At 38.6% G+C, this 14,835-nt stretch overlaps 1 protein-coding gene across 5 annotated transcripts in view; it reads right to left on the reverse strand.

Annotated features, from left to right (window-relative positions):
* Positions 1-14,835, reverse strand: part of cacna1c (calcium channel, voltage-dependent, L type, alpha 1C subunit) — a 206,440-nt gene that overhangs the window by 33,272 nt on the left and 158,333 nt on the right. For 4 of the 5 annotated variants that reach the window (XM_026148293.1, XM_026148292.1, XM_026148294.1 and 1 more), the window contains 13 exons: positions 13,567-13,593; positions 10,201-10,361; positions 9,983-10,056; positions 9,743-9,894; positions 7,740-7,941; positions 7,420-7,540; positions 6,306-6,420; positions 5,648-5,765; positions 5,484-5,553; positions 5,190-5,322; positions 4,920-5,049; positions 2,801-2,860; positions 2,413-2,519 (listed from right to left, as the gene is read on the reverse strand). In XM_026148293.1, coding sequence (XP_026004078.1) covers positions 2,413-2,519; positions 2,801-2,860; positions 4,920-5,049; positions 5,190-5,322; positions 5,484-5,553; positions 5,648-5,765; positions 6,306-6,420; positions 7,420-7,540; positions 7,740-7,941; positions 9,743-9,894; positions 9,983-10,056; positions 10,201-10,361; positions 13,567-13,593 — 1,470 coding nt within the window. Of the gene's footprint in view, positions 1-2,006; positions 2,022-2,412; positions 2,520-2,800; positions 2,861-4,919; positions 5,050-5,189; positions 5,323-5,483; positions 5,554-5,647; positions 5,766-6,305; positions 6,421-7,419; positions 7,541-7,739; positions 7,942-9,742; positions 9,895-9,982; positions 10,057-10,200; positions 10,362-13,566; positions 13,594-14,835 lie in introns of all 5 variants that reach the window. The other variant, XM_026148290.1, reaches the window with a different exon arrangement.

The following is a 14,835-nucleotide window of genomic DNA, read 5'->3' on the forward strand; positions in this document are numbered from 1 at the left end:
TTTGAGCCTCATATTTAAAAATGCAACATTTTTTGCACTTCAGATATTATGTTTGGGTGTGTCATGAAATAAGAAAGGAACAGGCCATCAATGTTAGTCCACCAATTGTCCAATTGCTTTTGAGCATCTGAAAATAGGAGAGCGTATATGAAAATTGTTGTAATTCCTGAACCGTTCATGCAAAATTTTTGTAAAAACCCTTAAATTAAAGCTGAAAGTCTGCACTTTAATTGCATCTTGATTGTTTGATTTAAAATCCATTGTAATGGTTCACAGAGGCAAAAGTGCCAAAATTATGTCACTGTCTGACAAATTATGGACCTAACTGTAGCTCCTCAAAAACAGATATTAGTAACAGTGTATCCGTTACATAGTAATGCACATGAAACACATATAATATATGGACAAACACACATAATGAAACAACACGGATGGGCCAACATAAAGACACAGGCAGACATTTACAAGCAAACTACTGTGCTGTAAAAGAGTGTCACTACAAGCCAAAGGTCAAATGGTGTGACCTTTTTCAGGTAGAGCTTTAAAAGAAAGTGATTTACATACAAAGGAAAAAAAAGAATAAAATTAATACCATGACATTTTGAGTTGTACAGTAACTGTCTGGAAAGAGCTTTAGCATTAGTCCTTCTCTGATCTGAACCGGGCCTCTCTCAGCGTGATTATTTATACTTGAGCTGAGTTGGTCAAAGTCGCTTCCCTTTATTTAAAAAGCCAGTTTTTCAGATAAATGAAGGAAAAATACAAAAACGCTTTCCACTGTGTGACACAAGTACAAGGAAAAGAAGGTGTTTTCAAAATGTCAACATAAATAGATTTCAAGGAGTGACTTTCTTGATGGGTAAAGTTGTGATTTGGAGGGAAACAATACTCTGTGCTAACTTTGAAACAAAGAGTGAGAAACAAAAGAAAAAAATTACCCGCTGTGCAACTTTTTACAGAGAAATGTGGAAGTTAAAGGCACTTAAAGGTAGCTCGTGTGGAGTAGGATGTTATCGATCGCATATCACAGTCAAACCAACTGCTAGGTTATTCGTGGAAACATCAAATTATGTTAAAAGGCAATATTTTAACTGTCGGAGTCTGATGACAAGGATGAAGCACGCCATCCACCTGATGAAAAGGACTCTGACTAGCGATAAGAGAGCAAAAATAGATGAGGTCATCAGGTATTGTTTTGCTATAGTTCTGTCTTCTTAGCTGATGTAAGCCATATTTCATGCTGTCACATTATGAGGCTTACTCGGGGTGACAACACAAACAAGCAATCTGTCATATGTAGTGTATACAGTAGTTTTTTTTACATGCTTTTTTATGAGCGTTTTTTCACAGCTTCTCTACAACTTAGCCTATACTTAAAATGGGTTCTTATTTTGTAGGAGTAAAAATAAAAAAAACTACATCACAGAAGTGGTTTAGTTGATCATAACATCATTGCAGTTCTTTTAACTGTGATAAATAAAGAAAAATCCCACTCACTCGCTACCTTTAACAGGCAAAAACCACTAGATTCTAGCATTAGGGCGTCATTTCTATAACCCAGGAGAGTTGCATTTATCTAGAAATATGAGAACTGAATTTGACCTGCCCCCAAAATCCATGACAAAAAGTGAAAAAAAGAAGAACAAACTCATTAACATCAATTGGATATGAAATGCGACGAGAGTATTGGAAGACCCAGGATAATTTACTCAATGTAACACTTTTTCTGGGTAGAAACCAATTATGTTGCTGCTTGCAAAAGATGCATTCTGCAGTGGATCTGGCTCAAAAAGAACCGCATGTGTTCATTCGTTACAAGTTCAGTGTTATCCTACTCGACAAAACCATTCAGTGACAGATTTGGTTTTATTTGTTCTTGCTTTGGGTGAGTCTTCGACTAAACTCTCCAAGACTATAGGAATATCAAATCAAAAAAAGTGACAGCTTTACACGGTTCAGGTGACGGTCTGTTAAAGGGGTTATAACACGGACTAATATGGACTTACGTCGAGAAGTCTAGTCTATTAAGCATCAGAGACAGAAAGTGCAGTATAGAATATTAAACATCACAGCATTTCAATGAGTTATTTGCTGCAAGAAGAAGAGAACATTTTAATAAACATCACAAAGAGACAGCGGATTAGGAGTAATGAAGTGTGAACTTGTTATGAGAAGACAGAGAAGTGTAAAGCACGGAGCAATTTGCTAATAAAAACGTTTTTTTTTTCCGACTTAGGCACTTGATTTGTGTCTCACGCAGTAGTCACAATTTGTGTGATTATATACGAGACAATAACACAAATGCGTGTTTAATGATATTTGGAAAATGTTAGTAATATCGGTGAACAAAAGCTTACAACGTGACTGGATCAGGTATAACACATGCACCATAAAACATCGTACTGTACTCACTGTATTCCAGAGGAGATGAGGGACACGCTGACCACCACCAAGTCCAGGATGTTAAAATAGTTTCTACAGAAAGAACCTTTGTGGAGGAAGGCGCCATAGGCTGTCATCTGCAGGGGTCAAAGTTCTGATTATTACCTTTTACCACGAGCAGCAATATTTTAAAAGGGTTTAATGCTAGCTTACCAGAAACAACACTATATTACCACATCTACAGTTTGCCTATCTATACATCTAAATCCAGTAAATAATTTTTGGTAAGCACATGAACCAGCTTGTAATGATTAAATATTATTTGACAGCCAAATGTTAATTTTAGCAAAGAAAAAAAAAGAAACTGAATGAACAGTGAATGAATGCTTTAGTGTGCATCACAAACATTAAATACTACCTTAAGAATGATCTCGATGGTGAAGAGTCCAGTAAACACATGATCTGCATAGCCCAGGATCTGAAAATAAATACAACACTGTATTTTAACTGGACTTGGACTACCCCTGCCCGACACGCAAAGGCTTTCTGAATGAACAGAGATCAAAGTTGTTACACTGTTTCATTTGCCATGACAAAGTTCTTAATGAACCAAGATTGTTTAACATTTCACAAAGCAAAGCTGAATGAATTCAGAAATGCTCATGACTCTCTTAAGGCCACAGTATACCCGCTGTAATGGTCGCTTCGCTGACCACTGCAAGTGATTTTAACAGAAACCCGTATTTACACCTGCCGTTACAGTGCAGGAAGGTGCTGCGGTATTCTTCTGAAGGATAGGTGTCGCCACTCAGACAGTATCACCACACAAGCACTAATGTAGGAGGAGAAGAAATCAAAACCGGATGTTTTCAAACTGTATATCTGTATGTGTCTGAGCTCCTGTGCTGGAATATTATTAAAATGCCTCTAAAAAAACGACACGGCCGCTCAACTCAGCTGCGGTGGCTGTGGCGCAATCCGATTTACAAAAATCCAGAGATGTACGACTAGCCGATGCGCCACTCACGACCCAAACACAGCATTAGAAGGCACTTTTTTTAGGTTCATAGTCTGTACATAAACGATGGCAGTAGCTACTGGGCCTGAAAAGATGGCGAACTCTTGTGCTCATCCATTGTATAGAAGTAAATTTTTATACAGAAGATTAAAAAAAACAAGATAGAAACAGTCAAAATGCTCATCTAGAGGCTTCAGAACATCAGTCTACAAACCAGTTGGTGATGTCCACTGCCTATATACAATCTATTTGTGCCCCATTAGCAGAAGCACTCTTGAAGCCCTAAACTTGGTAAAATGTGTGGTAAAACTTGGCAATGAATGTGTGCTTCTTTTTGGGAAAAAGCAGGACTTACGGTCAGCTGCAGCATAACATAAATGACTCCACAACTTACTGAAATAATGATAATGTTCAGGTCCAAATGAACTAAAATAGAAATGCTGGAAAAGCTGAAAAACAGGTTTTTTGATTTCATTACTGTTTCAGACTAAGGTTAATTGGTTTAGACTAATAGAATATATAATAGGATCCTACACCAAAGCAAGGGAAAATATAATAAAACAGATCTTTATTGGCCTCTGAGGAATACGTCTCACTGACTGAGACAGGAAACTGTGCACAAAAACAGATACAGCAGCACACATGGTGTTTACATTAGACTACAGCTCCATTACAGTCATAAACACCACATTAATTTACGAACAACGGGCTGATGTCACACAGCGAGTACAATTGCAGATATATCCTTCGTATACTGCAAAGTAACTGAAAATGTTGCGGTTTCACAGCTCGCCTTGAGGCTAAACACGAAGTCTCCGCTGCTGCATACGAATTAAAAGACACAACTTCTTACACATTGTCAAAACAGACTGTGCAAACACTAAAACAGTAAATACATTCATTTCTTGATTAAATGTTGACATTTAGCAAAACAAACACAAAAAACACCCTCATAAATATATTTTCACACTGTATGTGTACAAAATGATACAATAACTACTCATTTTTCTTTTTGGCTAATAAAACAGTTTAAAAGAGCGCAAAGCTTAAGAGGCGTTTCATATCTTCTTAACATGAAGTTAGTAACAGTTACAGTGCTCGAGACGAAATCTCATTAAGTGTAACGGGCCACTCACAATAAACTTTGGTTCCTCTATAGCTATAATCCATTTAGGTCAGAATGAGTGTGCGTGTGGGCATCTAATTATGGCTACTGTGCCTTACTGTACATCCGGCATTGTATGTCTTTATATACTTTATTTATATTGTTATATATGGGGTTTTTTTTATGCTTACAGGTGGCTGTGGCTCAGGCAGTAGAGCTGGTCGTCCAGTAATCATAAGGTTGTTAGATATACTGCCGAAATACTGCTGTGGATACTGAACCCTGATTTGCCCCAGATTCATTAATTGAAGTGTGAGAGTGTGTGTGAATGTTAGATAAAAGTGCTTAAGTATAAAAGCAGTCTGTGAATGCGCTCGAATCGAGTAGACGGGCGTTATATCACTTATATGCTACCTTATTTCTGAAGGAGTCATTTTTGACAGGGTCTTCTGCCGCTAGACTGATGCTGCTGAGCAGGATGAAGAAGAGGATGAGGTTGGTGAAGATGTTGTGGTTGACGACCTTATGGCAGAGAACCCTGAACCTAAAAAAACAAAGTTCAAGCGAGAAAGAAAGCAAAATGTTTTCATCTAGTCTCTTTAAAGGAAAAGGATGCCAAAACGAATGCAGCAGAAGCTGACTGAAATATTGGGCGGAGAAAATGAAGTTGGAGAGGAAGATTACTTGTTGGTGTGGCTGAAGATAAAGAAAGCTCGGGCCTCAGGCATGGGGACAGCCTTCTCCTTCAGCTGAATGTCAGAGAGGGGCCGTGGCCTCGGGCCCACAGGCATCTCTGGCTCATCATCGTCTTCATCTCCTGATTAGGAGGAACGGGAAAGAGGAGAGTAAGATAAAGAAGGAATATAATGTTATAATAACAAAGTTTTTTATACTAACAAAGACAAAATTCTCAATGAAACCACCTCTTACCTTATACCTATAGGAACACATAATATTTATGGCTGTGGTGTGTGTTACCTATATAATCATTGGCGGGATATGGATTCTTCTCTTCGCTCTCATCCCCACAGCAGTCATCCATGTTAATCTGACAAGGAGAAGTATGAGATTTCATTCATTTTTTCTCACTCCTTTGAACACACACACATATTCTCACTGAGTCTTTGTGTGTCTCCATGTACCTTTGTAGCAGTGTTGGTCTCCCCATCAGAAGTAATGGACTTCAGCTCTATTTTCTCCTTCTTCTCTTCTTCCAGAGGCGGCTTCTCATTTTCATGACGCTTCTCTGGACTGCCAAGCCTGGAGAAGGAGAGAGAACAAGAAGATCCTCAACTCTAGCATCATCCCTTCTCCATACATAAATTAACATCAGAGGGACAACATAAAGACGTGTAATTATAGGGGGTATTTCTCAGCTGTGAGGAAAATTACAATTTTCTGTTGCACCTTTTCCATAGATTAATACAGATTGCAACTAAGCAGAATACATTTTTATGATTTGTGCTAAAGAACACTTTCTTTCTCAGCTGCACTTTAAACTCAACTTTGATCTTTGCTGGGAATTAATCTTTGCAATGATACTGAAAAAAAAATAATAAACTGTTGTAGAGAAAAGCCAAATAATATATTTGTATTCTATGTATGAAAAAGCAATTTTAGTGGTTTAATTCAAGCTTCTAGTGTCAGCATCCTTATTCACCTTGAGAAATAATAGGCTATCCAAGATGCTGCAAGCTAATGTTTTCCCTGGGTGCTGTTTGGATTGGCCGGGTCTCAACATCTCCCTCTATCCCTTTACAATTTTTTGTCTGACTGCCTCCATTCAGTTTTCTGCTTTACCTGGCCAGTTTTTTCCTCTCCTTCTCCTCCTCTTCCTCTTTCTGGGCTGATGTCAGGCTCTCGGCGTCTGCCAGATTGTCTACAGCAATGGCCAAGAAGACATTCAGCAGGATATCTGTTCAGAGGGGTGATGTTAAGGATGTTGCTGACCCATCAGATCACAAACAAAGCTGGCTATAAACAGGTGGCAACCCCTGGGGCTAAAAAAGGAAGCCAAAACCTACAGTTACTGTAATGACCACTTGAAGCTTGGGTTAAAAAGTGAGTTTTGTTTTGTTTTTTGTTTTGTTTTTTGCTTTGTTTTATTCTTTGCTTTGAGCCCTGTGTACAGGAGCTGCATGCTAAAACATCTTTTGTTAAAAGGGTTGGCGTAATAAGCATATGCTTCAGCCAGTACCTTTTGATTAGCCTTGTCTTGTGCTTTCTTGCTTTGTGGTAATCTTTTTTCTTTATTCACTTTATTTGAATGCTAATCAATAAATCAAAAAAAATATCAGTTAATGTTCATAGACTGTTATGTTGAAGTGATCAGATAAACAGCATTCAAAACCAATGAATGCAGACTCCAAAGCCAAATGACTAATCCTGCACTGGCTTTGGATTCAGCAGGCTAAGCTGATGAATAGTAACAATTTAATCTGAAAAACACATTTTTAACTACTCTGTACTTTTAAGTACAGACGCTCAGTGGCCCGCACTAAAATCTTTTAGCTTTAGGGAAAGCATCTGCATGCAAAATGTGTTCTTTTCCCCTGCAACTGCATCTTAACAAGGGGTTAGATATCAGATGTGACTCAGTGATTCAAATCACAATCAGCAACACCAGTATCCATTTGATGACAGGATTAAAGATTGTCAGAAAACAAATTTGACTGTCAGTTACTGGATCTGATTCACCATGTTTTTATTTTGAAATTCTACATGTATAAGCATCACGCCCGCATGTCCTGGGTTACTGGTGTAGCTATTCCATGTATTTGTATTTACATAGCACCAACATCTAAAAGGACCTGACATTATAATAGAAAGACTCTGCAACAATCTAGAACAACCAAAAGATTCCCTATGAGCAAGTGCTTTGTGACAATGGGGACCTCCTGTTGTGGTAGGATACAGTTTCCGCAGATGAAGAGGATGATGAAGTAGATGCAAACTAGCATGCCAGGAAAAGCTGGACCACCGTACGCCATGATACCATCATACATCACAGAGTTCCAGTCCTCTCCGGTCAGGATCTGTAGAGACAGAAGACAGTAAACAAAATCTTATAAAAATTTATTTTCATTTAAAAGAAGCCTCAGCCTCGTGATAGTGACAGATTACATTTAATTAAGCAACATTATAAAATTTACACTTTTTGTATCATTCAAGGACAAAGGTAAGGTGACAATGGAGGCCGGACACACTTCACGAGAAAAAGTGGAGCATGATTACCTGAAACACAGTGAGCAGAGACTGGGGGAAGTTGTCAAACGTGCTTCGTCTGGTCTCGTCAAAGTTGAATTTTCCCCCAAACAGCTGCATGCCCAGCAGGGAGAAGATGATGATGAAGAGGAACAGCAGGAGCAGCAGGGAAGCGATGGAGCGGACAGAGTTCAGCAGGGATGCCACCAGGTTGGACAAAGAGTTCCAATATCTAAAGGAAGAGAAATTTAGTTGAAATGGTAGTCTTGTTATAATATATTTGGTAGGTTGACTGTTTTGATTTCTTTATAGTTTAGAAGTGACTAGAAGGGAGTCTGATAGTTTCTGTTTCAGTTTAACAGTGCTGCCGGAGTTTCCTGCTAAGAAGTTTATGTTTTGCCATCCTGGATTCATGATTTAGTGTTTCAGTTGTAGGATTGAACTTTTCAGTGTTTCCTTTATTGTTTTTTTCCCTCTGTTCTGTGTTTCTGTTTTATGTGTTTGCCCTCCAGAGTTCCTTTGTCTCTGTCTTCATGTTAATGTGACCGTCGTATCTCTGTGAGTGTTTTGGTTACTCCCTGTTTTCAAGTGGGTGTTTTTGTGCGTCCTGTGTATGTTTTTCTTCCAATCTGCCTTTCTGCCATTGTCTTTACCTGTGTGTGGGTGTTTTACCCTCCTGTTATTCATTTCCTAATTAGCCCTTTGTGTATAAATAGTCCAGTCTTTGTCACAGTGTGTTCTCTGTGTGTAGCCTTTGCATGTTTTGTTGTGCTGATTTTTTGTTCTTAGACCTTGTTAATTTTTACTCCTGTTTACATATATTGAAAGCTACTATTGAAAACTTTGCTTTGTTATTAAGGTTTCTTTCTGAAATCCTGTATTTGGATCCTCACCCCTATGCTTCCCAAACCTTGACAAGTCTAAAAAGCCAATATACAATCACTGGACTGTATTTGGTACACCTGTTAAACTGATTAATGCAGTGACTTAAGTGACTTTGAATGTGGCATAGTTGTTGGTGTCAGCCTGGTCTGATGAGCTTTGATTTATGGTGCGACATTCAGATGGTCGAGTCAGCATTTGGCATAAACAACATGAAAGCATAGATCCATCCTTCCTTGAATCCAGTCCAATACCTGGCTGTTGTTGCTGTCCATCTCTTTATGACCACAGTGTCTTCTGACGACTGCTTCTAGTAGGATAAGGCGCCACGTCACAAAGCTCAAATCATTTCCCACTGCTTTCCTAATCTTGACAATACGTTAACTGGACTCTATTAGCCTCAAAAGTCACTAAAGCTCAATCCAATAGCGCTCGTTTGGGATGTGGTGGACGGGATGTGTAGCTGACAAATGCTATCGTGTCAACATGGACCAAAATCTCTGAGGAACGTTTCCAGCACAGCGCTGAATCTATGCTTTGAAGAATTACAGCAGTTCTCAAGGGAAAACTGCATCCAACCCGTTATAACGAGGTGTACCTAATGAAGCGGTCAATGAGTGTATGTAAACTAGTCACAATAGGAAATTCTCACTAAATGATTACTGTGGCAAAATAAAATCCAAGTTTGTTTGTTGTTTTTGGTAATTGCATCACAGACCTATTGTAACCTGTTAGTTCTTCATCCTCTGTTTCCGCTTTGCGGAATGCAAAATTAAGGCTCCACTGGTATAGAAACACTGTAAAACGGGGCAGTGTTAGCTCAGTAGGTAGAGTGGTGGCCCCATGATTGGAAGGTTGGGGGTTCGAATCCACTGAACGGCTACCCTGAGGTACCCCTGAGCAAGGTACCGTACCTACACACTGCTCCCTGGGTGCCCATGGCTGCCCACTACTTCACTGAGTGAATGGGTTAAATGCAGAGAGGAATTTGCCCACGGGGATCAATAAAGTATATATTATTATTATTATTAAAAAGATGTTGCTTTATGTTCAGTATAGCATTAGGTATCTGGGTGAGTATCTTGCCTGTTGGAGGACTGAAGGAATAACTTCTGCTTATCAAATGCTTATGCTTTAAGGTCTACACTAACCTGGTTATTTTGAAGATTCGGAGTAAGCGTACACAACGTAACACAGAGATGCCAAGAGGAGACATGATTTTTGTTTCCACCAGAATGGTTTCAAGGATCCCTCCACATACTACGAAGCTGTCGAACCGATTGAAGAGTGAAACAAAGTAGGCCTGTGAGGAGCAAAACGCAGACGTTAAAGGTAGAAAAAAGGGTAGAATGTGGTCAATGTTAACACAAAACAGTGATACAGTGTCCTACCTGCAGGCCCAGACTGTACATCTTCAACAGCATCTCACCAGTAAAGAGTGCTAGCAAAACCTTATTGGCTATGTCTGGGGAGGGAAATAAAGGGGGAGTAAAATTAGTGTGGGATGAAAATATAATGCCAAAGAAAGTAATTGCACAGAGGTCAATAATTAAGCCCAGATCAGACATATTACTGTTTTGTGTGCATGTGTGTGGGTTGAGCAATGTACCTTGTACATCAGTTAGCCACTGAGGCTGCTGGTGATGTTCAGAGGCAATGGTCAGAGTGTTGAGGAAAACCAGGAAAATGACCAGCCAATAGAAAACTTGTGATTTGACTGCTGCCCGGCATTTCCTTCGACACAGCCTGTTCCACCTCCGAGAGTAGCGGCTGAGAAGGAAGAAGCAGAGAAAATAAGTTGGGAAAAGGTGGGAGAGAAAAGAGAGGTAGGAGGATGGGACAGAGAATGGTGGGAAAAGGGAAAGATGAAGGAAGAGAAAAGGACCCACGAGCAATAGGATAAACCAAGAAAAATAATCAAAAGAAAGAAACGAATGGTGAAAAACAAATAGAGGAAGTGGAAGAAGGACAAGAAAGAGTCAATTAGGTTTTCTACAAAACAGTGATGACATCACGCCTCGGTCTGTGGTCGAGGGTTAGTCATCCTCAAAGGCGTTTCACAGAAAGGAGAAACCAGTACAAAGAGCTGTGCTGGAGCATGAGATATGCACTGTTTGAGAAAAAAAAAGAACATTTGCGCTCTAAAAATGATCGAAGGGGCAAATTTAAAGTGAAATATGTTGTATTGTGTCTCACAACACAAAGGAAAACAATGCTTTAAAAAGAGAAGTAGCTCATTTTAGGATGCCAACCCCCTTTTTTTTTTTTTAAATTTAGTGATTTTAATATCTTCCTCTATGCTGTGGTCAGGTCTTTTGCACCTTGAATGCTCTCTCATGTTGGAAATTAAAGTCATTGTTTCTGATAATTGCTAGCGTTAAACTTCGCAGTCACATCTGTGTGGAAAAACTCCACTCAAAGGGTGTTTCGACGCTCATATACTGATAAGGTGTCGACTGTAATTTCATAATTGTCCTATTCTGGTCAAGTGACATCAAAAACACTAACGAAGAGCAGCTTGTGGTCTTGTTGGCCTACAGGTGGAAAAGTAGTGACGCATGAATTTCACTTAAGATTTTCACATAATTTCAATAGCCTAGACACTGATTATATATTTATGGAATGAATTGCTTTAAAAAAGAACGAGCAATTAATTGTTTTTTCTCCAAATAAACACTGTAAGTCACTTTGTCATGATTTTGTACACATGTGGGTGTCTTTGCATTATGCGTACTTGACCCATTTGTCAACCGCAGCAAACATGCAAGAGGATTTTTCATCCAATTGTGACTCCTCTAATTAAAACAGATCAACACAGCCCACCAGAGAATCTTCTCCCTCTGCCTATATATGTTGCATCAGTCTTCTGTTTAAATGTGCGTGAGTGCTTTTTATAGTCACTTATGGCACACACTGGCTTCTGCCATGATGCTCACACTGAATTTTACATGAGACACACTCACAACACAAGCAGGCATGCATCGTTACGCTACAGTTTTTTATCGTGTCCGTGACTCCAATTCAAGAAACATTAGTGTTTTTCAAATACTTTGTGTACAGAGGGATAGTTAGTTCGTTGTCTCATCCCCGCTATGGAGATATCAGTGGAAGAATTTGGACCATTTTATGGAATGGTTGGAAATTTTTAAGAATTCCTTGATAATGCTCATTGTTTCAAGTAGTGATGAATATGGATTTTGCATGAAAAGTCAAATGTCGTCTGCATAAAGATTAATCTTGAGGTTATTATTAGATGTTGGGATTCAGATGATATTTTTATTTTGACAGATACTTTAGGCGCTATGAGTGGCTCAATTAAAAAAGAAAAAAGAAGACTGATGGTGATGGGCATCTTTGCCTAGTACCCCTGTTTCGTGTGTCATTTTGTGAGATTATTCCATTCGTAGTGCCAGTGGCTAATGGGGTGGTATGCAGAAGTTATAGAATGATTTAATAAATCCAAAGTTTACCTTATCAAAAGCTTTTTCTCCATCACTGTAACAACAACTTATTGTTCTCGCAATTAAATTAAATAGTCTAAGTGTATTATTTGAGGAGTAAAGTGGTCCCTCGCTATAACGCAGTTCACCTTTCGCGACATCGCTGATTCACGGATTTTTTGTGTGTGCAATTTTTCATGGTTTTTGGGGTTATTTTTTTTGGTTTGTTTGTTTTTTGTTTTTTTGACAGCGCATTGTGTTCTGCGTCCTGATGGGCTGTAGACCACTGTCAATCAATCTTGTGTGGGTCTTCTGTACAGTACAGAATGCGTTCAGCTTGTCAAATTGTTTGTACGTTTTCTCCCCAACAAACACAACAATGTCAACGAAATGCTTTGCACCGTCAAAGGCAACGGCGGGTGCCTTTGGTTTCATTCTGTAATACTGGACATATTTTTTCTACAAAGGTTTGAACTTTGAGGGTCTATAAATAAGAGTGAAAAGTGTGAAAAAGTTCATGCCTGTCTGAGAACAGTGTGTAAAGTGTGTAGTGAGGGGTTTTACAGCCTCAAAACATCTCTATATATAATTGTAATTATATAATTGTAAAAAATAAAGTTGGCTACTTCGTGGATTTCACCTATCGCGGGTTATTTTTGGAACATAACTCCCGCGATAAACAAGGGACCACTGTATTGACCTTTAATGAAGCCAGTGTGGTCTTAATGTATTATGTATGCATTTAATCTAGATACTGAGACGTGAGAGGGACAATAAAAGGACATATTAGGTTTCCATAGAAGTCAAAGAGTAAACAAATAGTAAACAGTCAGTATGCAGATTTTGTGGAAGCTGTGATGTGTGTTTTGTTTCTGTAATGAGACATAAAAAAATCATTTGAGCATGTTCCATAAATATTCTCCACAAATGCTTATAAGTGGCGAATCTAACATATTTACTGGCAACTTTTTTGCTTTAAATGTGGTGGTAGGACAGAACGAGGCTGTTTACAATATTTATTTTAAACTTTATTTGACATACCCCATTTAAGCAACAGTTCACATCACTACCAAGCAAGAAATAATCTATTTTTCTGATTAAACATTACCACCAAAACTTTTGTCTGTTTATCTTCCATTTTCATTCATCTCATTCACTCTATATTTTTCCCCTGTCTGCTACTCTGCAGTCTGATAACTACAATGCTAAGCTTAAATAATTGTTACCATAAATTTATTTTACTGCACAAACATAACCATGGCAACGATCTTCTCATCAAACTCTGCAAGAGAAGAACCGACATATTCGCAACAGTTTCTCCAAAGAGCAAGGCTATGTTTGCCTGTGTTCCTTTTGCACATCTGTACACACACACACACACACACACACACACACACACACACACACACACACACACACACACACACACACACACACACACACACACAAAAACACCAACGACCAATTAAATAGCACAGCATTAGAGACATTAGAGCAGGTGAATTAAGAGACTATGGTAAACAACATGTACTAACCTGAACTTGGATTTGGAGATCCTAATTCTGGAACACAGAAAACAGAATGGATTATACATACACACATAACACACATATAGACAGGTGCACATGAAAGGGGTGATTTGAGAGGGATAAAGGGGAATAGCTTCCCTTATTATCACAAATGTCTTGGCATATGTTTCTTGATCAACCTCAAACATTCCCCGATACGCAAGCACAAAAACTGCTGATTCTCTCCACAGGATGATCAAAGAACATATCTGCTTTTAACAAAAAAAAAAAACGGCCTGTCCATTTTTATGCACCCACTGGGAACAGATTTTGGGTACAATATAACAAAATGCACTTTGCCGTTATATTTCCTGCTTTTCTCTTGAACAAATCACCCCCAAACACACATACAGTGGCATCCAGTCAAAAGAAAGCAAACTGCGAGTTTGAATTTCCTTCAATCAATCCTGGTGTGAAAAAGAAACGTCATTTATTATTGTAACAAAATGTCTGTTGATTGTTCACCACTGTAACGGGAAAAAGTACAACATGGATAACTGAGGACAAGAGATTATGGAAGACATTTTGAGAGAAGAGTCCCCATGGTGGAAAATTTTAATCTAAAAAATAAAACTAAAAAAAAAAAAAAGAATCACTCAATTTATGACTTTAAATATTTAATTTGATCACAAATCTGTGGGGATGCTGAATGACCACGATTAGTTTAACTATATCCACATTTTTTAAAAAGATCTGAAAATTTTATGGTCCCCATGAAACTTCTCTTGGATTGTTTTCACTGACTACTCTGATGTTGGTAAAAGCAGATAAATAAACCGACGAGCTCACTGACCGAAGCAATGAAATGTTTTCACTGACTGACTGACTGACTGGATATGGGAGCTGACAGGACACACATCTCTTGTCTTCATGTGTCCGTCTTGATTACGAGACCAGTGGGTGCTAAAGTAGCTTGTACTGTGAGGAACAGCTCCATGCCGATGTGAAGAAGAACTGACATACTCTGAAGTCTTTCCTCCGGAATACTGGGAGGAATGCTCCATGTCAAATTTGTTGAAATCTCACAGAGAAAGAATAAGGGGCTATATTTCTAGTCCTGACACGGGTACACTACATATCATTCTCTGGATATGTAAATTTAAATTAAACGTTATGAATGGTAACACCAAGGGCATTACTGATCGCCAAGAAAACAACATAATAAAGCAAATATTATGTCATTTATTTCCTAAATATTCTGACCCGTCTAATCCTCAGCATGTCAGCTAATGCGGT

The sequence above is a fragment of the Astatotilapia calliptera genome, chromosome 17 (assembly GCF_900246225.1).
Source record: "Astatotilapia calliptera chromosome 17, fAstCal1.2, whole genome shotgun sequence".
Taxonomy (NCBI): Eukaryota; Metazoa; Chordata; class Actinopteri; order Cichliformes; family Cichlidae; genus Astatotilapia; species Astatotilapia calliptera.